Source organism: Lutjanus erythropterus, chromosome 13 (genome assembly GCF_056507025.1).
Source record: "Lutjanus erythropterus isolate fLutEry1 chromosome 13, fLutEry1.hap2, whole genome shotgun sequence".
Classification (NCBI taxonomy): Eukaryota; Metazoa; Chordata; class Actinopteri; order Lutjaniformes; family Lutjanidae; genus Lutjanus; species Lutjanus erythropterus.
This window is the reverse complement of record NC_139329.1, coordinates 19,639,956-19,667,119: the sequence shown is the minus strand read 5'-3', so window position 1 is coordinate 19,667,119 and position 27,164 is coordinate 19,639,956. Positions and strand designations below refer to the sequence as shown.

General features: G+C 39.6%; 1 protein-coding gene across 2 annotated transcripts; it reads right to left on the bottom strand.

Annotated features, from left to right (window-relative positions):
- Window positions 1–678: 678 nt before the first annotated feature.
- Window positions 679–26,395, bottom strand: fam107b (family with sequence similarity 107 member B). Of its 2 annotated transcripts, none has more exons than XM_084734427.1 (4): window positions 26,215–26,395; window positions 6,586–6,757; window positions 2,390–2,546; window positions 679–2,167 (listed from the first exon to the last, which is right to left on the bottom strand). In XM_084734427.1, the coding sequence occupies exons 2-4, from the start codon at window positions 6,711–6,713 to the stop codon at window positions 2,048–2,050; spliced, it is 405 nt and encodes a 134-aa protein (XP_084590553.1). In that variant the 5' UTR covers window positions 6,714–6,757; window positions 26,215–26,395; the 3' UTR covers window positions 679–2,047. The 2 variants fall into 2 exon arrangements, with proteins under 2 accessions (XP_084590553.1, XP_084590552.1); XM_084734426.1 differs by lacking the exon at window positions 26,215–26,395 and adding an exon at window positions 8,498–8,674.
- Window positions 26,396–27,164: the final 769 nt, after the last annotated feature.

Sequence of the window (27,164 nt, the reverse complement as noted above, 5' to 3'; positions counted from 1 at the left end):
TTCCAAAAAATATGATCAAGTTAAAATATGCTATTTCTCCTTTGCAGGGGACCCCCTACAACCAACTCAAAGACCCCTGTCAGTCCCCAAAACCCAATTTGAAAATCACTGTGTGATAGATCCAACTTACCTTGACCACGGTAAGAACCGAGGTTGTTACTGTATACATATTAATGCTGAACCAATAAAAAAACAAAGTCAAACCCCTTTCCTATCACAAATACTAGTGTGCTAGTGTGTTAAATACTATGTATGTAAATCCAAGTACAAGTAAAAGAAGAGAAAACGTTTAACTTATGTTTTTTTTTTTTTTAATTATACCTGATTTTAGGGGGTGTTGCAGCACCCTCAGCACCCCTACATCCATGGTAGTATAATATGCCACTTTCTAGATCTTTAAAAGATCACTAAAAGCCATCTGTAGCCTAACTGAGAGCCTGCTTGTGTTCCTAATACTCTTTCCATGTCTAGACATCTGAATGTTGGCAGTGTGTGAGCAGAAATCAACATCAGCTTCTCACTACAGCAATTAAGCTGGGCGAATTGCGTCGATAAGCTCTGCGCTTTGCTGTTATCTTTGCATCATGTTCCATTCAGAAAATAATTATTAGTGTTAGCTATTAGTTAGATAACAAATCCTCAGACTCCAGCAGCCCGCAAAATAAAGAAAAATAAATGGAACGTGTTAAAATTATATTTATTTAAAAGAAGATTTTGGAGAAGAACACAGGGTTAGGTTGTTATAAATCTGCTTCTTCTTCCCATGAGAATAACAGCCATCATCTCTTGGAGACCCACAAACCAGAATTTTAGACCCATAATATTATTGTGATATTTAAATAACTACTTTATGTGCACGTTAACATCCAGAGTTATCACAGTTTCTCACATTGAGCAACCATTTTGGAATTTAAATTATTTTGCAAATGGCCACTTCATTTCAGATTTACTGATTTAACTGATCTGTCTGCACGTCTACAGCTTCGCTGTAAATAAAGACAAAATACTGAGGTGAGAAAGTTCCAGAATGCTTATCAGAGTTGTTTCAGGAGCCATGCAGAAAACTACCAACAAATTATTTTTCTGTGACAGGTGGCTTACATGTGCACACTTTATACCAAGTCTCCTGTTCATAAAAGCACACAAAGACCGATCAAACAGAGTTCACGGCGTATTCTCATTGACCAACTGAACAAAAACTTAAATTATTTATTAAGTAACACTTTTATTCATACAAAACAACAGAATATATAAAGAAAAGGGTCACTCTCATGCCTGGGAGTCCTACTATTGCTCAAAATTGCATTAGCAAATGGCATGTTTTGATTTAAAAATAAAATATCATAAAGCAAACTTGAGTGTTTCACACGACCGCACACTCCCTTTGTCCTGTTCTGGCTTCATAAACTATGCTGTAAAACAAACTAAATTACAGAACGACTAAAAGTGTCCTCCCCTATACCTGGGCTAAAAGCTACAAACATAAATAACAAAAGCACATTTGTTTGGCTTTTACATTACACAGCTTCAAGAGTCCATCCAGTGTCCACTTTTTCCTTATTTGATTCTGAAGATGAGAACAAAAAAACAACAACAATGACAACATCAATAACAGTAAAGAGAAAGCTTTCTGTGGAGAGAGGAGTGAAAACATAGGGGATGAAAACTCCTGCATGTGTGTGTTTGGTTGTTTCTCCATCAGAGCTCATTGGAAGCCTGCGCGCCCTTGTTGAAAAGGCATGTAACATGTCTGTGTTCGGTCCCTCCTGCAGGGGGTGCTGTGTGCTGCTGGATGGGTGTGAGGAGGAGCAGAGGTGAGTACTGGCGGTCCGTGGCAGGCAGACAGAGGGGGGTCTTTAGTCTGTAAAGTCTCTCTCCTCACTGCAGGAAGGAACAGCTAGGTTGGGAAAGCCAGGAAGTTCGTCTCAGACCATGTGTCAGGCCACCACCACCACACACGCTCTCTTCTGTACACACACTCCTCTGACGTCTCCGTGCCCACAAACACGCGCACAATCAGCCAGACCCAGACACCCCTGCTGGTTTTTTAGGTGGTTCGCTCCTCGTCGTCGGTCTCCTGCTTGGTCCTGCGCAGGTTGCTCTTCATCTTCACAAACTCGGGGGTGTTCTCCTGCTCCTCCTCGATTTTCTGTTGCTCCAGCTCCAGCTGCAAGAACACAGACATTAGAAACATTCAGATTACAGAAACATGTATAAACTGCATATTACTGCGTATTTCGGCTCGTAAAGTCCAAAACCAGGTGTCAATATGCTTTAAAAACAGCAGCTCATTGTTTAGCTTCTGTGCTCCACTCTGCTTCTCCAAACTAATCATCTAATGCAGCCAATACACTATAGATAAATACCATTTATTCTTTCAAACACTTACCTGCTCTAGTTTCTGTTGTCTTTTCATGAGCTCTATCTCCAGGTCGCTCCTCTTCTTGTGTGCCTCCATCTCCTCCTTCTGAGCCTTGAGGACTTGCTCCCTCTTTCTCTTCTCCAGAACCTTCTGGAGCTCAGGTTTGTTCTGAGGAGCCAGACCCCTGTGCAGAATCAATCAGTGACACAGCGTGTTACTACAATAAAACGTAATGAACAACCTCCCCAACAACCCGTCCTGCTGATGACATTACACTGCCCCACATAGGAGGGAGATTAGCATTCACATTCATACGTAACAGATGACGACCACGACCTCGTTCTGGTTTAACATGCAGATCTGTTATGAGATGTTCTGGATTAAACATGTAAGTCTTGTTTCAGGAGAGTTTTGACCTTAAGCCAACCACAGATTGTTCCACATTTAACAATCTGTGTATTTTGGAACAGGCTTTGGAAAAAAGGGTTGAAACGACTGCCTTTTTCTCCCCTTTCTAAGTACCAAAAACAATCCCAATATATCCACCCATATCTTAAACCATCTAACATATTCCACTCATGGAAGCTGTCTGGTTGATAAGTTACTTGGCAACCAGAGGGATTGTTACACAACCGCCTGGGTATGTGCTGCAAAATTCAAAAAGAGAACAGGGACATCTTAGTGAAGTGTGAGTGTGTCTTGCGAAGAATAGCAAAATGTTATGTAATGCTCCAAACTCCTCCAAATTGCGAGACAGAAGGGTGGGGGCTGAGGATAAGGCTTGGGAGTAGGGGTACTTAAGACAGAAGGGAACAGAGATGGGTTGGTGTCAGCAAAGAAAAGAAGAAAACCAAAAAACAGCAAAGCCCACCAAGAATTAGGGAGGCACAATAAAGTGCCAAAAAACCCCATCAAAAGAACAGCTAAATATGTATATTTTACAAATACTAACAGCAGCAATTAAATGCATCACATTAAAGTGGTTAAAACATAACCGCCCAAGACAAATAATATGTGGTCTTTGCATTTTTATCATTAATATGTACTTTGGTTCTATTTTAACCATTAATAGTTAAATCTGGAGTGAAGTTCTGTTTTTATTTATTTTATTTATTATGACAATTGTGTGTCTGAGTTGGTACCATAGAGGGCTTAATACATCCTGCTTAATATACTGTCTGTGGTTGAAGCAAGTTGTCCCCCCCCAAACTTGAGGAATCTCAGGCAGGCTGCAGGAACACTGCAGGAGCATAAGACGAGCGCAACATTGTAATTTGACAATTAAAAGTGATGAGAAGTCCCACACTATAAGTTGATCAGCTGTTTATAACTGTTAGTTGTCTGCCAGTATGAAGCTCAACCTGTTGTCCTTAAAACAAAAGCCCACTGCTCTGAAAATACACACTCTGAAGTTTGATTTCAGTGACTGCCTGCCTTAATGTCTACCAGACTCCATTAAAATTATATTAAGTATTATAAACATCTACTCCTTCAAAAAGAGAGGAAGCTAAATCATGGTAATTTTATGGTTTATTGCAGTAAGAAATTATCTACAAAGTATACAGATACAGTAGTAAAAAAGTAGCAGTGAAAATTGTTGGTCAAAAATCTGATCTCCATGCCCTTCAGAAATTCAATTTAAGAACCATATTACATTCAGATTACTTAACTTATGACTACTGATTTTCCTTTCACTATGAAAGCCTGCTCTGCTAAGGGATGCATCAGTTCTTCAAAGAAAACACTGCATGCCTACCTGACTGCAAGTTAGCAACATCAACGCCTTAATTAAATGCACTATTACATCTAAGATTGCATAACCAAGACCACAATGTTCCAAGAAGGAGTGGGAGTTAATTTACCTACAGTCACTGCTGCAGTTAACTGCTCTGTCTGTCCCGACACTGAGGGTCTTATGAAAGCACTTTTATGGGCTGAAGCAGAGCAAAGGGGTAAAAGATGTGATCGGGTCAGGTTGTTTTTCAAAGTGAGGAGGGTCAAGGTCACTGAAAGCAATAAGACATGCTGTAAAGATGTTTACGCCGCCCTCCCTTCACTCTGGGCAACACTTTACATAATCGCTGACCCTCCTTTCCACGACCCCTCTCATGACTGCTCGCCCTCTGGCAGACTAGCAGGAATGTGTTTTCAAAAATCCCACACATCAATACCTCCATCTGCTCGAATGCTTCACCAGTCCTGGTGTCTGAATAGCTGAAATTCCTCTGTATATGTCTTTGTGTGTGTGTGTGTGTGTGTGTGTGTGTGTGTGTGTGTGTGTGTGTGTGTGTGTGTGTGTGTGTGTGTGTGTAGGAAGGGTCACCACAGCAAAGGTAGCAAAAGCAGAGAAAGGCCCTCAGCCAGAGACTGTTTTGTAATCTTGATTACATAACAGGGTTTTTTTTCTCATCGTGCAACCATCCATCCATCCATGCATCCACCCACCCCCCCTCCCATCTCTCATCAGCATGACTAATCCACTATGCAGGCAAGCTTTCTATACTTTCAGTACACGATGAGAGAGAGAGCCCAACGAAAACAAGTTCATCCCCCCCAAAACCCTCCAGATTTATCTCTGAGACTTCTGCTGATACTCTGGGATATTCTCCGTCTAGACGACGAGAAACAATATTCAGCAGCATTTGGGACTGAAAAGTGATTATTTTTCTAACATTTCTTCCATATCCTCCTGATCCATCCCACTCCGGCCTCTTTCCCATCATTCATTGATGCCCTGCCTCCATCACTACAAAAGCACCTCACTCTTTGACCTGTTTAAGACAGAGCAAGGCTGCTGTGATGTAACAGCTGTCAACTGCATGTGTGTTTACGCAGCTATTAATAGCTCAGGCACAAAGCCGCCGGTGCTGTTTGGTGAGAGAAAATACAAACATTTAGCGACAAAAGCGCGATCAGAGGTCCCAGAGTGTATGTGTGTTCACGCACGCAGACATTCACATGGATGCTCAGGCAGATTGCATGAAATCCTGTGATGTAGTATTGATATCAGCAAGGCCAGGCCGGGTTTATCCTGTACAGTACATCTGTGTAACCTTTACATAACCAATTTTTGACACTCTAATGCACTTGAGGTTTTATATAATAGCTGCTATGAAAGTTTCATATCCTGAGCTTTACATAATACTGCTGCTGGCAGTCAGAGGGCCCAGTGAAGTAAACTTAAGTGACACGCTGCAGACGCACCAGTACAGTCTGCATGGATACTATCAGACCAATTACAACAAAGTATCAGGGTGACTGTACTAACTCAGTGCCCATTAGTTAGAGGTTTAACTAAATTAGCCTGCATCTGGACACTGTGCTGTTTTTGTCCGTCTAACTTGTTCTCATGGTTCTATTTTAAAATTCTATGCTGTTCAAGACTTCTTCTCAGTAAATTCTTCAGACCACATTTGACATACAAATAGCTAGATGTTCATTATATATATAAATTATTTTTAAAATTTAACTGTTAACATCCTTAGTCAACGTGGCCGTTCAGTCCATAATCCTGCGCAGAAAGTTGGGTGACATCCCTGCCCAAAGGGGAAGTAAACTAACCAGTGCAACCTGTACTCATATATTTGCCATTTATGCATTGAATAAATAATACGAATTTGTTGTTCTCCTCATATTTTTCATCTTTCAAATGAGAACCAGAAATTAGTTTAAAAAGGTGTATCAGGCATATCATTGGCAAAGGATAAAAAAGCATAAACATATTTTAATGTATTGTGCTTGTAAGATCAATTTATTCTTAAAAATTCGGAAGTTTACATTGTAGTAAACAGAATGGGGCAAAGGTCTGGAAACACAGTGTTTGTCCATACACTCTTTCCTTGTTTCCATATTTATCCAGACTTGAATACTTAGTAACCCTGTGTTTTGGATTAGCACAAAGCTGATATTGTTGCCATACACACAAACAGGGAGATGATGATGATGAGGTTTACCACCCAATAAATGAATAAACCATTATCTGTCCAATTATATGCTGCACGTGAATAAGTATCACAACATATTACTGTCTCAGTCTGGCTTGGATTTTAGCCATCTTTGCTGAACACTGATCTTATTTTGTTTATGTGCCATAAAATGTGATAAAGGTTTGGATCGCTTATTGTAAAATATGAATCTCTGGGGATTACCATGCCTGTTTATCAGGAAAGACACATAAGGAAGAGGAAGTAAGATATTTGAGGTGTGTTTTTCTGTCTCCTGACCTCTTCTGGTTCATGAGCAGCTCTCGGTGCAGGTCCTGGTGGTTACGGGAGTTCTTGACTGGGTTGATCAGCTTCTTGGGTTTGATGAGCTCATCACAGTCTCCGTCCAAATAGTCGGGCTCCGCCATGACACTCCTCCCTGGTGACAGCGACAGACCAGGGTCACACGGATCTGAATCAACAGAAACAAATGAAAAAGGACCCTTTATTAACCATCTTTGACAATGACATGGGTTCAGATACAGCAATGCAGTGGTGAAAGGGATCTTCATTTTTGTGTTTTTAACTTTCTATTATTTCTCTGAAATTACACTCCTTTCAAACCCTCATATGAGCATCTGCTCCACTGGCATGAGCTCAGAGATTTTGAATGGTCTCCATAGTGATGGAGGGACTCGGCGCTGGAATTACATAATTGTTCTGAGTGAAGGGGAACATTTCATACCCCTAATCAGACACCATATGGAAATAATGTAGAAATGAATCAGGACAGTACTTTTAATATCTTCCAGGCACATAGTTATGTAAATATTTCAAAACTTTGTTTTCTTTTTATTTATTTATTTTTTGTTTAACCAGAAGGTTCAACTGAGATACACATCTCTTCTGGTGTGAAAGTGCCAAGATGGGCAGCAAAAAGAATAAAAGGTTTCACATAAAGCAACTCACAAGAAAAAGCAAAACATACATCACACACACACACACACACACACACACATATATCTATATATATATATATATCTATCTATATATATATATGTATATATATATATATATATATATATATATATATATATATATATATATATATATATATATATATATATATATATATATGTATGTATGTATGTATATATATATATATATATATATATATATATATATATATATATATATATATATATATATATATATATATATATATATATATATGTATGTATATGTATGTATATATACATATGTAGTTAATACATTGTGAACCCAAAGGTTCAATCCATTGTTTTCCATGAGCTTAAAAATCTAAATGATTGCTATTCATGACCCTAAATGTGAGCACACCGTCTTTGGCCATTTTACTGAATTAGTTAAAAAAAACAAAACAAATATATTCTATATTTCACAAGAATTGTATATATTTTTTACACCTATAGAAATTAAACCAGCCCATGTTTGACAGTCTTTCTCCTGACCAAAGTGATCACCTATCGGGCCATTATACAGCTGAGAGTTTGACCAGTGTCTCATGATGTTGATAGAGCTGCAACAATTAGTCCATTCACTGATTAGCTGACAATTATTAAATTAACTGGAAAGTATTTTGATAACTGATTAATTGTTTGAATGTGTCAAACTTCTCTGATTTCAGCTTATAAAAAATAAAGTATTTAAAATATTTTCTCTTTCTTTGCTCCTCTATGACAGTAAAGTGAATATCTTTGGGTTACAGACAAAACGAGACATTTGCTATCTTAGGATCTGGGAAACAGTGATCAATATTTTTCACCATTTTCTGGCATTTTCTAGACCAAACAACTAATCAAGAAATGATTGACAGATTAATCAATAATGAAAAATTTGTTAGTAGCAGCCCTTAATAACAATAAAGTAAATAACTTTCATTGCTGCTTTTCCCCAGTATACTTTGCTCAATGAAAACATCCACACTCGCATCAGAGTAATGCCTCGCATGCTCTCTTTAAAATATTAAATGATCGGGAATTTCTAATTGAACACATCAGTTTACAACATTCAAAATTTATGACTAACCAACTGAAATGAGAACAGAATATCTGACTCAAAAGATGGTTTATTTCCTAAGAAAAGACGTGTAACACGTAAGACTAATACAAAGTTCCTCACTTTTATCGATTGTTTGAAAAAATGCACAAAATTCAATCTGGGCTTAACTCACCCTGCAGATGAGGAAACACGGGGTATCTGAACATTGTTGTCATCTTTGCTATTTTGATCCGGAGCGTATTTTCCAGGAAAAGCTATTAAAGCTCGCTGTTTATCAGTATGTTGCAAAGCCTCATGCAGGAGAGCTGCTTTGGTCTGCACAGCTGTCTGCGACTGAGCTGAGTGGATTTCAAAGTCTCTGTTTTATAGCCACGGTCACACACACACTATCTCTCTCTCTCTCTCTCTGCTCCCTCCCTCACCTACTCCCCTCCCACTCACATTCAATGTACATCCCTATCAGGCAAAGAACAGTTTCACCCTGAAGACACAGATACTTCACAGATTAGTGACTATTCTCGCTTGTTATTTTATGGTATTTAATAGCATTTTTTATCTCATCAGCAGGGTAAAAATTAACTTTTTCTTTCAACATCCAAATGGTTTGTGAATGTTCAAATTTTACCAACCACACAACAGACTACTTGGGCTGCAACTAACAATTATTTTCATTATTGATTAATCCATTGATTATTTTCCTGATAGATCAATTAGTTATTTGTTTATATAAAATGTCAGAAAATGGTGAAAAATGTCTCCGGTCCCCAAGATGACTCCACAAATGTCCTGTTTTGCCCAAAACCCAAAGATATTCAGTTTACTGTCATTAAAGGCTAAAGAAACAAGAAAATTTTCACATTCAAGTAGTTGGAACCAGAGAATTGGGACTTTATTTCTTGAAAAAAGACTCAAACCGATTAAATGATTACCAAAATAGTTGCCATTTATTTTAATAATGGATTACTCGTTGCAGCTCCACAGACTACTATTGTTTTTTTTTAGCTGGTGAGTGAAGCAAATCTATCAGCTACTTGCATATTTTACCAGCATTTGGCTGGTGTCTGGTGCTTAATTTGTGCCCTGTTTGTTTGTCAGTAAAATAGTCCCAAAAGTCTGTCTTAAAATAGAAGTACATTGGTATAATAGCACGCTACAAAAATAGCTGAGTCTGTGTGCTTCAACATTAGATAACAAAGTCACATGCATTTCTTCTCCCACAGTCTGAGGAATGACTCAGATTTTTAAAAAAAATCATGCTCTCAAATGCCTTGGAGTGATTCTCTCCCATCTGTGACTAATTAGGACAGACTTATAAAAGCTGAAAACACAGGGATATGTTAGAAATCACATTTATTAGTTGTACCAAAGATGCATTTTGCAGCACGTGTTAGACATAAAGATGGGAGAGCGTGTCCTCAGAATCAAAACATGCACTCGAAGGATCGGTGTAATGAGTGAAAGGCACCACTAGATGTCGACAATCCTGCATCCCAGAAATGAAACCATGTCAGTTACATAACAAAGGAGCCTAAGATAAACACGGTTTGTGACCGCAAGCTGCAGAACAAAGACAAACACATAGTAACATAATGAATATGCTTAATGGATGTAGTGGAATATGTTGACACATGAAAATGCTGCTTTTTCACAGTTGATCTCCAGTCATAGTGGCGGGTAATCTCTTCTAATCTCAGATTAATAACCTTTTAAAAATTGTGTTTACTCATGTAGATGATACAAATCTTAAAAGCTGTGGATACTATAAATTTTTTTTCAAGTTTGGAAAATAAAATATTTGTGAATCCGTTCCTTCAAATAAGAGATTTTACAGGCTTAATTAGCAAGTATTTTCATGATGTTGTGATAGGAACATGCCAGTCTCAGTGTATTTTGTGACACAGCCAGGACATAGTGTTCGTGTGTGTGTGTACATGTGAGATGGCAGAGGTGGGCAGAACAGCTTGTGGCTGCAATCGGGGGCCGCATGTGAGCACAAACGTGCTGTGTACATCAAAGGCATTTTGTGTTAATGCCGGTAGTAGGGAGTCGAGGAACTTACAGACTGGCAGTGTTGTCAAAGTGTCCGTTAGCTTAACACAGCTGCTGCTACTTCCTGTGTGCCCCGAGGGAGAGGGGAAGTGACATAGGGAGTTCAAAAGGAACCTCAAATTGAAGCCCTGCTTAAATTCAGCCTTAACACTGGTAGCATGTTGTATATAGTGTCCCCTCTGGTTTCACTTAAAAGCCATACAAATAACATGTCTCATTATCAGTTGAAGTCCAACACCTAAAGAGCACGGAAAAGGCAGCATGTTCCAGTGTTTGTCAGATAAACACCCGCATTATGATCATGCGATCGGTCATGTAATCTTGCATACTACTAGACCCATCTTCCTAACATTTTCTGTACACATTTATGCTGACAATTTTTGAAAAACCTGCTGACTCCCAAAATCATCATCAACTTCTAGGCTAAAAACAAAGTTTACCTAGTATGTTGCATATTTTGGCCTTTGTCATGGCTGGAAAACTGTCATCTGCAGTAAAGTTTTGGTTGTATCTAAAACCAGAGCATCTGCAGGTTTATTCCATACCCAATGTAATGATCTACTAAAGTTAAGATAAATACATCCCCCCTTTTTTTTGCTTCACACCATCTCTGCTATGTGTCTGTATGGTCGCCATACTGGCTTATAAACAAATGACAGACACTTCACTACCAAATTGACTGTAACTCCCTGAATTCTGAACCAATTTTCATGAAATTTAGTTTGTTATATACATGAGAACTTAAGTCTTGAGTCTGCAACAAGTGTAAGAAAACTGAGACTATACTATACAAAAAAACTTTGCAAATCTGTGCTGGTTGCATCTAGCAGTTGTGGTGGCATTGCAGTAGGTGCTTCACCATGTACTGCCTTGCAGAGCTCTGCACTGTACTGGGTGAACTCTTCTAGTTCATTGCATGCCTTACTAATATGTAGGTTGCAGAACTATATAATAAGGTACCAAATAGCCACATACAGTACAGTACAGTGTATGTGTTAATATCTGACACACAACTGTTTAATGAAACCCTCCAAGCATGCCACTGCGTGGATCATGGTACATCGTTTTTGGGACAACACTTCCTGCTGTTCCAGGAATCCCATTAAAACAGTTTGTTTATTGCCTTTGGAAACACACCCTTACAGCACAGACCACAGGCAAACACACACAGACACACATACACACACGCGCGCGCAGATAATGAGCCTCCAAAAGACCTGAATCTCTAAAAGGTCCGAGAGAATCAGTGCAGCGTTTAGAGGATTCTAAATGTCCAAGCTTTCAGGGATAAAATGAGAAGTTGGTGAAAACAATGGAAAATAAAGGAGGAAAAACTGGGTCAGAGGAGAGTCTGGGGTAGACGTAAAAGGGAGTTGGCTAAGGACAGTTTTCCTCTGTTTACTTCACTCTGTCCCTGTCATCCTCATGACCATTGTATGACTGTAATCTCATGACTGTTACCGTAAGTGTCACATTTTTGAGTCAGCAGCAGGAAAACATCTGATCAATCATAAGAGAAAAATGCTAAAGGTAAGATGAAAAAGTAGTGCAGAAAGTTAAATCAAGTACATGCCTGAACTCTACATGTAAGTTTTCAATAATATATCAGGCTCACACACACTCTCCTTTTCACTGTATGAATGTGAATAGAAAACTTGTGTCTGGCAGCGTTTTTAGCTTAAAAACAGGAAGTACTTGGATGAATGTGTCTGATAAGCATGTTTGCAGTAGCAGTAGTGTGAAAGTGTACCCTATACACAGTGGTACACAGTGGCAGGTTGCATTAGAGCTGATAGAGTGACTTATCTTGGAAGGATAGAGTGGCTGCTCTTTGCCAAGTGATTGCATCACCCACAGTGGCCAGTTCTGCTATACGAGCCAACGTGCACAAAGACTTGCATTCATAATATGGACTCATTTCTCAATTTCCCCTCAACTGTCATCCTCTCTAAGTTGCCATGGAGACCAGCCATCACCCACACTTCATTTTGTGACACAGCACTCAGGAGCAGGAAAGAGCTGCTGCCAACTCATACCGACACCTGAAGGCTTCAAACGGGCATCAATGAGGAGACGTTCAACAACTGAAATAAAACACCCTTAACCAATACTTTTAGAACAATGGATCAAATGACTGTAGCCCGTTTTCATCCGAGATGCTGTAAAACTGCTTGCCAATGGTGGCAAAATGCCACCCCAGTGTGTGATTTCAGATAACACACCGATGTAACATACATGTTGAACAGTGACATTGCTTTCTAAACAATAAGAGCTAGATGATACTCTTGAACAGACATTTTCAGATATCACAAGCACTTATTAGCTCTCTTTATACAATTTTCTGGAATATGCTTGGAGGGCCATTTCTAAACATGCACCATAGATTTGTATTGGAATCTATAGTTGCCGCATGTTCAGGTAGTACGATGGCGGGTGTGTGCCTTTTAATAGCCATGCACATTTTGCAAACACAAGCAAAGTTGTTTTGCATCGTATACCAAAATACATCCTCGGGTGCTGTTCCTTTACTTATTAGCTGCTAACTGCTGCTAAGCCTGCCACTGCCAGCTTAAAGGTGGAACAACAATGCCCCCCATTCCATGTTCATACATTTTATACAGAGTGATGCAACATTCCCATCTTAAACAGGCCGTTTAAAAGGGTCTCGTGTGGATGTGAAAGGTGTACCTTGTAGTGATGAACCAACAGAGGATTGTCACCCTACATTGTGTTAACAACCCCACTACATGCTACCTGCCTCACATCAAACAGGAGTCAGACAAAGTTAGCATCTAGCTGATAAACAGTGGTGTCTTCAGCACCAAGAGCCAGATATTTTTCTCAGAGATGGAGACCAAAAACAGAACAAAAAGAGAGTTAAAATTGGACTTCAATTCACCAGGTGGTCAGAAACACAAATGAATGCTAATGTTGCTCTGCGTTTGCTTGATGTGCAAATAGGCAAGCGTATCCTAATATATCAACTTAAGAGGTGATAATTATTTTTGGGTTCACTGCTTGTTTCTGGTTACTGCAGGTTCAAAAATTCTGCAACTTGCACACAAATAAATATGTACATGTCATTTATGAAAAAAAAATCTATGCATAAAAAGCATTCTTCCTCATCTAACCAGACAAAGAAGAGCACAGATGGGCAGAAAGACTAATGCCGTGGGATGAGGAGGACAACCTAAATTAGCCATTATCAGTGCTTCTTTTTCGTCTCACTGCCAGGAAGCAAACAAATAGGACAAACTGTTACAAAAGAGTATTATTGCCGACATTGAATAGAAGAGAGAAAGAGGTTGACAACTTTATGTTGGGATCAAAATGGACAGACTGTGTATAAAAACAGAAAAAAACATGGTTTAACTCTCATGAGTCAAGAGTGGCCTTCTTCCTGCTGCAGCCTTGACAGACAGAGAAAATGAAGGCGAGGACAGCAGCTGGTGGCTCGCTTCACCATCTGACCCCCCTGTCCTCCTCCAAGATTCAGGCATGAACAGAGCAGAGACCGTCCAGCACTCTGCACAGGGTGGGGTTGGGCTGTCAACAGTCATAAGCTATGAACACATGGCTAACCACACTCACTCCATCATCAGCAAGCCAGGATTTGTTTTTCACAGTATCCTGTACAACTGATCAGGAAGTTCACACCCAGTGTGATATACGCATCATATTCTGATTAAAGATATATAAATACAGAATGACAGTATAATTTCAGGAAAAAATTAAGAAAATCTGTAACATTTTCTTGAAAACATCCACTCTCTTGTTCTGATATCTCTCTCTTGTCCCATTTAGTTCCTCTTGTTCAATCTCTCTTTATCTTTTCCTTTTTTTGGCCAGTTCCTGTCTATTCCGCTCACAGATGGGAGGTCCACCCCTCAGGGGAAATTGCGTCATCAATACCCCTAAAGCAACCCCCACACCCCGTTCTTTCTCTTTCTCTCACTCTGTCTCTTCCCCCCCTTGCTGCGTGTTACAAGCCGGACAGATCCGAGTGCGCGTCTCCTAGCCTTTCTGTTAATGAAGCGGCCATTCAGCCATAAATAGGGGAGGCCCTAATTAAAACACACAGATAGATGAGTTTTTAACTGGCAGCTGCGGGCGGGGGGATGGGGGAGAGAGAGCAGGGGTGTGTGTGAGAGGGAGAAAGTGACTGAAAGTGAAGGGGAGGCAGCAGAGAGTTGGTGGCCTAGTAGTAGTGACGATGAGCTCATTTCCTGGACAGGCCATGTGTATGTACACGTTCATTTGCAAGCCTCCCCCATGACGACACATAAATCATGGTGGCAGCACAGTGACGTACATGGGCGCATATTTCCACAACAATAGAAACACACATTTTTCCTGTCTCTTGCATGTATAAATGCATTCACAGTCAGCATCAACTGAAAAGAATGGCCCACATACCCACAGCATTTGTTTTTAGTGTAGTATTGTAAATGCATGTGTAGGCAAAATAGTGTGTGAAAACAAATGACACTCATGCTACCCTCAGGATAAACCGACTTGCCAACACATGCCAGACAAAGAGGCAGCCAGTAAGATAAGACAAAACATGAACACCATGAACTAGTCAGGAGTATGAACACGTTTCTGTCAGTACACAATGCAACGCAAAGTTCAACTCTTGCTAAAGCTATCAATAGTTTGAATTTGGAATGAGTACATAGCTCACATTTTATATATTATAACTACTATCAGTCCGCAACTAGAGCTGTGAAAATAACTGCATTACCACAACACTGCGTTCATGTGAAACCTACCCTAGGGTTGAGCTCATTACCATAAAATTTTACTTTGAGGGGACAATCTCATGTTGAGATCAGTGCATGGATCAGTTAATACATCTATGGATCAGCACTGGCACAAGTCAGGAACACAGCCTCTGACTGGTTGACAGATACAACCCAAGGTATCTTGGGATTACCAATTGGCAGCGAATAACATACTAACAATAACAAGGCGGAAATATGATAAATAATTACTGACAACATTGGGTTTATTATCATGGATTTATTTTACCACATCTCTAAAAAGATGCTGTGGTTCAAGGCTTAGATTCTAAGACCTCTGAAAGGAATATGATTGCACAAAGCTGAAGTTGTATATCGCTAACATTAGCTTAGCATTAGCCTTTCTCAGCTTACCTCAGGGCTAACCCTGTCACTTTTCCAGCAGTTGGGAAATAACAGTCTTATCTTGGTCTTGAGAAGCTGCATTGTTTATTAATGACACAAAGCAGCATATACTGTACATTTACTGCCAGATTGACAACTTAGTAAGTTTAAGTTTCTGCTCTGCTATGAGCAGCACCAGCAATCTGCCTGCCGCTCATTCTCCTTCACTTGTATGAGCACACATTTATGCCCTGCTCTATTCTATTCCTTAAAGGAGCTACGCTGTTTATGACAGCATGCATTTGCAATGAACTGTCATATGTTACTTTGTCACCATGATAAGAAAAAATCCATACCATAACAGCCCTACCTGCAGCTAACAATTATTGTCATTACCTGCCTTTCCACCCTAAGTACCCAGAACTTTTAGTCCCAGGAACAACTTACAAGGAACTAAAAGGTTCCTTCAGACTGTTGTTGTCTGCATTTTCACCTTGGTCTCAAGACCTGCAAAGATTAGGCAAATTAATCTGCTGACCTATGACGGCCATTTTTATACATCATATTTGAGCGTGACAACAGTAATGATGCTATGATGAAATAAAATGCTGCCAGCACCAAACAGACCAAACAGAAATGTTGAGTCTTGCTAGTCCCACCCCCTACATTCCTTTACCTTTAGAAGGTACAAAGTCCCAGGGGAATGTTCCTGCCATGGAAACATTTTTGCTTAAAAAATCAATTGTTTTCTCAATTAATAGATTGTTTCTTTGCAGAACATTTTTTGAAAACATTGAAAAATACTGATAACTGTTTCCCAAAGCCCAAGACAACATCGTAAAATGTCTCATTTTGTCCACAACTCAAAGATATTCTGTTTACTGTCATAGTGGATTAAAGAAACCAGAAAATATTCCCATTTAAGCAGCTGGAATCAGAACTTTCACTTTTTTCTTTACTTTAAATTACCCAAACATATATCCAAACAGTTGTCAGTTCATTTAATAGACAACTAATCAATTCATCTTTACAGCACTTATGTGATCTCTATTCAATGTAAACTACAAATACCGCAAACATTCATAGCTTTTGGCTCAAAAGGACTAAACCATGAGATGATCTGAGGGAGAAACAAAGGAAGACAGACAGCGAGAGCAAAACGGTTCCTCAAAACTATGCTTGGGAGTTTGGGGGTTGAGATCTGTTTTGTATTTCCTGCCTTGGAGAGAGGGGGTCTGGAGCAAAGGAGAAAGAGGAATAGGGGAATTCTGGGGCCTCATCATGTACTGACCTCCTCCAAAAGGATCCACCCCGCTCCCTCAATACAATGATGTCACTGGGGAGACGCATGGTATGGGAATTTACAATCAGGGTTTTAGGGTTCATAAAGTACAGATGCGCACCCACACCCACACAATGAAAGGATAATGTAACACACAGTGCATCATGTGAGGGAGGAATGAGCTGTTTAGTTTTAGCTACGCAATGCTGTGTGTGTGCGAGTTTGTGTGTGTGTGGATCTTTAAAAATCCCTGATGTCATTAAGGGAGGCTAGGCAGCTATATAGACTGTCATGATGAAAAGTAAACACCCAAACTTATTACTTCTACGCCTAGCAGCCAGGAGTAACAGTTCATACAACATCTGAATTCTCCTTCTAACTTGGTTCTCATCTCTTGGGCAACCCAATACTTACTGGAAAAACACCTTTTTTCTTTGCCTTCACCTGCAGTTTGAGCAATATCAGTAACGCTTTTTCATTAGATGTGGACTGAAACTGGATGTACAGATATATCACAGTATAGTGTGATGCAGGAATGACATATTTTTACAGGCCAACCAAGAAGTTAGGATTGTTCATGTTCTCTCCGCAAAAAGCAAAAAGCATAGTGCAGGAAATAAGTTCTGTGGCGAACAAAAGTTCATCATTCTAACATGTTTTGTTAAGCAAGATAATTTTCACCCCACTTTTTTTGGTGTGATATGGTGTGAAGCCTAAATTCAATCGCCAGAAGTCAAGACTAGTGTTCGACAAGTAGTCTCATTTAGCTACTTGCTAGCAGTTGCCTTTTTAAAAAACATAAAAGCTTCACAATTCAGGAGTGGGGTATTTACTGATGTATTTTATATTGTAGACTAAAGGGTGAAAACCTCTTAGGCTTGTGTTAACCATACACCTTTTTTAAGGCATCTACTAATATGCTAATGTATTTCAGGGTTTTATGACTAATTACTTTCAGCACACTATTAGTTTATTGCACAGAATTTGGTGTTGCCATAAATATCTGCTATCTTTGGAATAATCTACATGCCATTTCATAGTTTGTCGACCAGAGAGCACAAAAGCCCTCTCAGTACATATCTTGGTCAAAAGTTTCCAAAAACAAATACAATGAATCCTAAAAAAAAAAAAAAAGTTACATGTCTACGCAAACAAAAGACTGTCTGCCAAAATGTTGTTACTGAATGTTTTTAGACCCTAAAATATCAAAAACAACATTTTTATTTCATTTCCTTGTGAAGCCTGTGCGCATGTAAGGTAGGGATGTTCATTAGTCCATTAAATAGTATTATGCTCACAAGTTGGCACCCTCCCTTTTTAGGGTTTTTAAGGGCCTTCAAGTCTTTAGGAATACAGGCATTAAATTGCAACTTAAGTTGAGGAAGTTTTAAATGGAAGTTTAAACTAGGCCATCACACAAAGGCCTTTGTTTGTTGTACACTGAGCTCTATAATTTTGGATAACCGGCAGAAATAAAGGAACCTTTACAAGTCTACTTCTCATGTCTGTGTTTTGCAAAAGTAAGTTCTTGTTCTCCATTTTAACAAAGTGCAGCACAACAACAACAACAACAACAAAAACCCCTGCATTCATTACTTTGGCAATAATTTAATGTTCAAAGTTAATGTGATTCTACTATTTAAATTGAATCAGTGTTGTGATCCTGGCTTGAAAATAGCCATCTCTTTTAAAAGTGGTTCGAATCTGTGTCTGTGTTGCTTTGCATCCCTCTTCGTGTCTTGCATCTCTTGGATAACCACAGTGGCTGCATTTGGTCTTGTCTGATTATAATGTGGGCTTGACTGCTTCCATATCTGGCTTTTAAGAGCTGATTGCAATATGAGTAAATATCCAGATCTGTCAGCTGACATGCCCCGACGGCTGTCTTTAAACTGACAAGAACAACTGAGACCCTTTATTGTTAACATGATGAGCACAAAGCGATCATGTTCTGCTGTAATCTCTGTATTGACAGTTTGTGTTCAGCATTGACTGAAGTTATTTAATAGGGTAGCAGCTCGTGCTGAGTCCTGTAGCCACACGTTGTGAGCCCCGGGCTGAGGCAGATTACAGGATGAATGGAACGGATTGAAAAGGCACAGACGCCACTTTGAGTCACACTGTAGGAATGTGATGAACCTGCAAAGTGATTATTGCTTTGGGCACACAACAGCATATACATGTAGGGGCACACACACACTCACATACACCCCTTTTCCATACACATGTGCTAGCTTGGCTTGACCCTGCAGGTCAGCCCAGCACAGCAGGGATTTGTATCTGCATTACAACAGAAGACAACTTAGCGCACGAGTGACTATAAAATAATAAATAAACACAATAAACTTTCTCTGTTATTTTGTTATCCAATAGTGCTTATTATGAAGCAGCAAAATCAGGAAATGTTGGGTTTTCATTGACCGAAACCTAATTTAAACAGTGATGCAGAGAAAGAGAAATTAAACTTCAAAGCACAGAGATTCAGTTAGGAGCTACAAAAGTACAGAGAGCTGGGCATACAATTTTAAAACCATCTTTCTCTCTGGTCTCTTGCACAGACATGAGTTGAGTCTTGCAACATGCTTGTTTGAGGGGGAGAAGGGAGGCCATTACGAGTTGGCAATCTGACACAGGTCTGCGTGTTAAAAGTAGCAAATACAAATCACTGCAGCTTGGTACTGAACTCTAAAACTTTTATGGCACTGATTAAATTGCTTCAATATGATTGAGTATCAAAAAATGCCTTGTCATTCAATACTAAATGTTGATACCTTGGGAGTAAATGTCCAAGCTGTGGTTTAGTTAACTGCTTTGAGTGGAGAAATGCCAAAGTGCTGAAACATAAAACTAACCAGTTGAAACAGACAACTTAAGTTCAACCACAATGTGGTACTTTATGTTTGGTGGGTGGTATGGTTATGAAACTGCTTGGAGTGTGTAAAAAGGAGCTGAGAAATAAAACTAAAACTTTGTACTGTAATGGGTAATGCAATTTTCATTTGGTTAAAATGGATTTTATAAAAGTGGTACTGAAAAAAATGATCAGTCAGGAACCAGTAAAGCTGCCAAAGTATTGCTACTGGTATAAAAAAACTTTGAACAATACCTAGTCCTAAACAGCAGTTTGACTCTGCGCTGCCAGAAGTGCCAGTGGAAAAGCCTCAATAGCTAGAGACCTGTATCTCACACATTGACATCTTTGAGTGACAGAAACACTCGGATACACGCTTTCTTTAAAAAGGTTCAAATCAAAGTGCTGACTCACACCAAATTCTGAACATATGTCTTGAATAATTGGTGAGGGGGTACAGTCTGGGGGTCACACCTGTCAGTCAAACACAAAAGGCTGGTCTATATTCTCTCACAGCTGACACTGACACATGGTCCTGTATGTATATGTATAGACAGGTGGACTGAGACAGATGAACAGCACATGCACAGAATCCAGACTGTTTTTCCACACAGACACACCCTAAGAAGACAAATTAAAGGCAGCGCACATGCATGTTTCATGTGGCTCCTCCTCACTGGGATGTAAACATGTGCTCATATACTGCACGTTCCTCCTCACACACACACACACACACACACACACACACACACACACACACACACACACACACACACACACACACACACACACACACACACACACACACACACACATCACCCTTTTAAATGCAGGTCCAATATCTGCCTCTTTAGTTACCACCTAGTTAAAAAGCCACAGCCGTTACGTCTGGCTCAGCAGTGTGAAGTGCCGTTTAGTCATAAAGGAAGACTCTCTTTGTTATGGCTCGACTGTCTGTTCTAGTTCCAGATTCAAAGCTTTGTGCTTTACTGCTGTTTTTTCCTCATGGAGCAGAGTCACACCCCTCCTCGCAGTCTACTGGCTGAGCCCAGCTGGGGACTCAACTCTGATTGGCTAAGGGGCACACCAGGGAGGATTTGGGAGGTTCTCCTTTGTTTACATGCTAGTAGAGAAAACCCCAATAACAACTGTTACCTTGGTCAACCAGAAAATCCACAGTTATCCAGACAGACAGATGCACAGGGGTGCAAGCTGGGCATGCACGCACACACGTATAATTAGGTAACCAGGTGTCCAAAAACAAGCCAAATGAAGAGTCTTTGTTCTCTATGATTCTGTGCTGTATGCTTCACATGACTCAAAATATATATCTGCATTCATATTTTTAGTCGGGACAGTAGGCAATCATGTGGTTTCATTGTCTGATGAAAGTTTCCAAAGCCTGTATGGGTATAGATGTTGGCTTCAGGCTGGAACTCAGGGCTTCAAGCTCTATTCGTCAGTGGACATATGTTCCTATTTGTGTTTGTAATAAGACAGGATCATATATCTTGATACTGACTTACAAAGGGCTTAATCCAATTCATGCAGCTCAGACTCCCAATCTCTCTATACTTCAACCTAACAAGCTGCAAGGAAGAAAGCATTTAGAGTCTGTGCATGTGTGTGTGTCATCCTTCCTCTAAGACTACGCAAAGTGGTCAGCACAGTAATGGTGCTTTATTGTGATTGAAGCTGCAGCATAACAGCAGAAAAATCAATGAGTTTCTTTGAGAAGCTCAGACTCTGTAGGTGTGTATGTGTGTGTCTCGGGTACACATATGTATGTTATCTCTCTTTTATGAGTAAATCAACATTGAGTCCTGAGTCTGCTCACACAAAGTCAGTTCAGCAGCATGTCTGACTTTCAAATGAACTGATCCCCACAACAAACACACACAGCCAGGACACAGGCACGCACACACATAAACACACTCACCCACCATCCATCCTTTCTATCAGGAAACCCAATCCCTTAATTGTGACATCATAATCTAAAACCATGGCAACACAACTACAGCGCAGTGTAAACAGATCCTTTGTCCTGTTGTAAGAGTCTGTGATTGCATCACTCATGTTTGCACAAACCATGCTCATGCAAGGCTGTAGCACAGAGTGAAATGTTTTTAAAAAATGCGTATCGAAAAGTCAAGGGCAAACAATTAGAGTCAAATGCTTTTTTCAGGACATCATTATTTATTTTCAGGAAATTGTTTATCTGAGGTGGCAAACCACCCAGTTCTTAATATATCTTATCTCATGATCTCCTTAAGTAGGTGACAATCTAAACAATGGCTTCCTACTCAATAAATATACTTGACGTGTGAAACAGCACCTCTGCACTGTCTCCCCCAAATGCTGCTGTTTCATTTTATAAAAGTGTACTTATTCCTTGTAATCTTTAAGATTGCGTAGCAGAAATACTGATATTTTACATAATGAGACTAAGGAACAATGAGTATTTCAATTGTAAACTAAAATTTAGTTTACTTTAGTTTGAGGAAAATTAACTAAAAAAGTAAAATCAAAGACTTTGTTGTACAATCTCCCAAACTACCAGGTTGTACTGTTAAACAGAGGTCGTGCACCAAGAGGATTTCACACATCTTGTCTCCTGATCAGTTTAGTTAACATATGATGGCCTAAATAATACCTAAACTCATTAAGTATATGAAACTGCTGAAAAAATAATGGTGGTCTTTGTTTCAAGCATGGTGGCTCACTTCCACCACAAAACACTGAGGGAAACCATGGGTCTTGTTTACAAGGTCTTTAATTAGATATTTCCTGCTTCGAATTATTACTTTTCCCATGTTACACAGTTTTAATCTAACAAAGTCCTGCCTCATTTTGTATGACTTTTTTGTGTTAAGACAACACTGACAGTAGGGGTCTCTCTCACACTAAAACAATAACAAAAGACACAGTCTGATGACACCATGAAGTGGCACGGGATCATAGCAGATGAAAATCTATCTGACATGACTCAGGCAGAAATCATGTTCACAGACAAGGTAATATTAAACTTTTATTCATGTTATGTCTAGTCACAATACCGTACATATCCAATGTATTTTCCCTAGGTTATAGCAACGGCTATCAAGAAATGTATTGCTACCTTAAACAAATTACAGATTTCTCTGCACTGGAACAATGTTGTAAACAATATGGCATAATAAATAAATACACAACTCAATAGAAAAGGACAGAAGAAAACATATTCTTCAAAGTAAGGTATTAAAAAAATATTGCTTTGGCATCAGTATCCAAACACAAGTATTACACTGACGAATCTGTTAAAGTTAAAACAATACCCAGCCCGAGGCTTTCATTTTTAGATCATGGTAAAGGGAACAAAAACACTGAACAAATCAAAGTCTCCCTGCAGGCCGAAACTGGACAGAGTGGAGACTCTCAGAGGTACAGAGGCCCTCTGAAACTCTTTGTTTACATGGCTCATTACAGGGGAAAAGACTTAAAAACATTTGCTACAAGGTAGTCTTTCACCGCCCATGAACAACACGTCTGTGAAGAACAGAGTCTGATCGTGGAACACACACACTGTAACACTGTGTCTCGTGCGGTGTGCGGCTCTTAAGGATCAGTGCGTTCTGCTGAGTAATGAAGATTTTGTGCCCACAGACAGACCAGCAGGACTGTGGGAGATAATACTGTCAACACACATGTGGTTGCCAGTTATACTGTCCCTGGACACATATACACACACACATACATTCCTGCATGACCCAAATACTACCTTGATTTCCTTGAGGTCAGGTTGAGTCCTTGACATGGACTCAGATTCTATAATGATACATCTGAGAAACGCACCAGAACCACTAATGGACATATGCCCATTATAGGATGGAAACTCATTTCATTCACATATTTAAATTCTTTGGAGTGCAGTAATAATGGAGCAGAGAGCATTCCAGTTGTAACACCCACCACACACACAGACAGTGACAGCATCAGCCCTTACGGGAAACAGAAGACAGCAACGAGCAAGAGAAACAGGAGAGAGAGGAGGGAAGGAGGGGGTTCAAAGATCAGAAAACAGATGTAAATCGTTTAGCAAACTCTCCTCCAAATGACTAACACATGTGCGAGAAACTTTCCCCTCCTTACGCACACACGCACCCACACTCTTTAAAGCTCTGCACCTAGACAGTTTAACATACTCATTTATACCACCTGCTTTTGTCACTTCTCCAGTGAGTTGAACTACTTCATATGTTAAAGGGGATAGTTCAGATTATTTCATGTGGGGTTGTAGCAGCATGGAAGTTAAACTGTGGACAGGGTCAGCAGCAAAACATATAGTAGCCACTTAAAAACAGTCCATCTGCTGTAAAAACCTAAAAGTGTAAACTATATTTAGATTATTTTCACTGCGTTCTTTGCGGTCAGACACCTTCTGTGATGGGAAACCACTGTTACATAAGCCAAATATCACTTTCTCCAAACCCACCAAACTCCATAGGCAAAATCAGTAATTTAACATTGCAAAACACAGGAGCCACTGATTCAATCTGTTAGTTTGTTTGTGTTATTGTGTGACATCTGTGAATCCAACCAACCCTTTCAAACACAACAATCATACAATAACACAAACACACTAACAGATCTTGGAAGGGGTAGGCGACCAACTGCTGTGGTCTGTGAGATAAAATAACTGATTTCACCTATGAACCTTTTTTAAGTGGTTAAAATACTTTTTGTTGCCGACTCTGTCCACAGCAGTTCATTGCTTGGCTTCCATGCTGGTGTCACTCTCTGCGTCTCCTGAAGGTAACACACAGACTGAGTAATAAGTACCTCGTACAACACCACTTCATATTATCCAAACTATCCCTATAAAACTGCTCAGTTGTATTTGTCGGGCTGCTATTCTGCCTCCACCCAGCAAGCATACACACTCAACCCTCTGACTAGAGCTGGCTTTGAGTCTGTTTATTTAACATCTTAAGAGTTAAAGTTTGACAGAACCTCTCAGAGAATTGTTGAGAAAGTATAAGCCATTGTGAAAAACAAACGCCATACGTTTAAGAAGTACAGAACTGTTGCCAAATAAAAAAACACACCCAAAAGCTGCAACTAACTAGCCATTTGTCTATCAAATGTATTGATTAATTGTTAAAATGCTCATCACAATGTTCCAGAGCCCAACATGCCATCTTTGAATTGTTTCTTTTGTCCAACCATCAGTTCAAAATCCAAAGACTCTTAATTCACTGTCATAAATGGAGAAGAAAAGCAGCAATTCTTTGTAATTAAGTAGCTGGAACCTGCAAATGTTTGACATCGATTTAAAGAAAGACTGAAATGATTAATCAATCATCACAATAATTTGGCAGCTAATTTTCATTTGATCGACTAATCGTTGCAGCTCTACACGCCCCTTCACATGACAGTTGGTGTATGTGCCTGATGACAGCCCAGGCCAGTGTGTCAGCCCTGCCTGAAGCCATGTGCTTTGACACAGAGGGAAGGCAGTGGTAGTCATTGCTGTGGTATTACACGCAGTCTTACTCACATGTGATGATTTCAGATAAAGCTCATGGTCATCCATAAAACATGGTCTAATTTAGAGCTGTTTGTCTCACCAATGGGCCTCAATTCAAGAGTCCAGATTACATTAAAGTAAAGATTACATCTAAATTAAGATGCATTTGTAGGCTATGGTGCCAAATAATGAAAACACTACAAAAACAGAGCAACTCTTCTGTTGAACAGACTGTAAAGCTCTCTGAGAGAAAAACAAAAACAAACAAACTTGGATTTTGGGATACATAAATAATCCTGACTTGACTTAAAAACAAGAATGATTAAAATTCAAATAGCTTTACTGGCATACAGTAATGCCAAAGTACTATATGAATAATATTTACATTCCTTATTTTAAAATATTTGTGTACAGATCTGCCCTTTTTGTTTGAAGCCTACATACACATATCTTTCTAAGAACAAAAACACATGTCTTCTGTTTATGTACATTTTCTGTGTTTTTTATTTCACATTTACTTTGGTAATGTGCTTTTTTTTGGAATTTATTTTTACACTTGCTTTGGCACTGTAAACACGTTTCCTATTCTAATAAAGCTCTTTTGAACTGAATATTGCAAACTGTAACATCATGTGCGAGCCATGACCATAACATCACTGAATGCCACAGACACACTGGAAACAATAAACACTGATTATTTTCTTCTTCTTCTACTGTTCTTCTCCCAGATTACAAAGTATCAGCTGCCATGAATAGTATCAGTAGTAAATGTAACTGTAGTCTGTACATGCTGTACAACAACCTCAACGTGTTTGTTCTTCACTGTCCCGTCGCTACAGACAAAAGGAGACAATGAAACAAGAGTTTGTTTTCTGCAATCTCACTCCCTCTCTCCTCCGTCTTTTCTTTCCCTTCTTTACTTTTCAGCTTTTAAACCTAAAACCTGCTGCTTTTTTCGGACGGGGGCAGACAGACGTGCGGTTAAAAACGTGCAGCTTTTGTTAGTGCGCTCATGAAAAAAAAAAAAAAAAGCTCCAGTCCAGACACACACACACACACACATTCACACACCTACCTCTTAAGTCGACCCCGACGCGACTTCTCCAACTGAACTTGTTCAATATTTAAAGATGACAAAGTGCTTCAAGCCACATCGGAGCCTCTCCGGGTCACTTCTTGTTGTTGAGGTGTGTCCGCGCCACTCTGCTGCTTTTGTAAACTGTTCAATAGCTCACATAGGCTACACTCAGTCAGGACCCATAGAAAATGTAAATTTAAGATGGGTGGGAGGGCTGGACTGACGTCACACAAAGGCTCCTCCTCCTCCTCTTCTTCATCTGCTCACTGAAGTACATGAGGGGGGACTCCTCGAGATCAGGGCGGGGTGTGGATAGAGCGCACGCGCACACATATACACTAACATGCACGCGCACAAATGAACTTTAGATTTGAACAGTTTGTCACCATGTGTATCCATATTACTTACTGAAAAGTGTTAAACTCTGGGATAAGTGACCTTATACATAGAATATGATTTTTTTTTTTGTAAAGACATTTTTGTTTTATTTTGGCTGGTGTTTATTTAATTTAACTCTATATATTTAACTTTTTTCATTATTTCCAGGGAGTGATGTCACAAGTCCGCAAGCTGAAATACATTTGTCTGACACACACACACACAAACCTGAATTAAATTGCATTTGTTTACACACCTGTCTTATTTTCCTTCCTTTAAAGGCAGTCAATCGATCAAATGTCAAGTCGGGGGCAATCACCTGCTGTTCTCCTCAGCTCTACACAGTGTTTTAGCGTCTTTCAGCATATTGCTTTGGTTTTATGGCCTGTAACTTTATCACACTTTGTCACACATTGACGTTTTACCACCGTCCCTCAGTGTCCGCACTGAAGCATACCATACAAAAACTAATAATGACGGAGCATAATGTTTGGGGTCACAACAACTATGTGATGTTATGTCGGTCATGTGACATAACTGGAGCAGCTCGTAAGATGAAAGTTGCATGA

Coding starts and splice junctions, on each gene's coding strand:
- fam107b (XM_084734426.1), bottom strand. CDS start 8,540: ATGACAACAATGTTCAGATACCCCGTGTTTCCTCATCTGCAGG. Junction 2,547..6,585: donor CTGCTCATGAACCAGAAGAG/GTCAGGAGACAG, acceptor GATTCTGCACAG/GGGTCTGGCTCCTCAGAACA. Junction 2,168..2,389: donor GACAACAGAAACTAGAGCAG/GTAAGTGTTTGA, acceptor GTGTTCTTGCAG/CTGGAGCTGGAGCAACAGAA.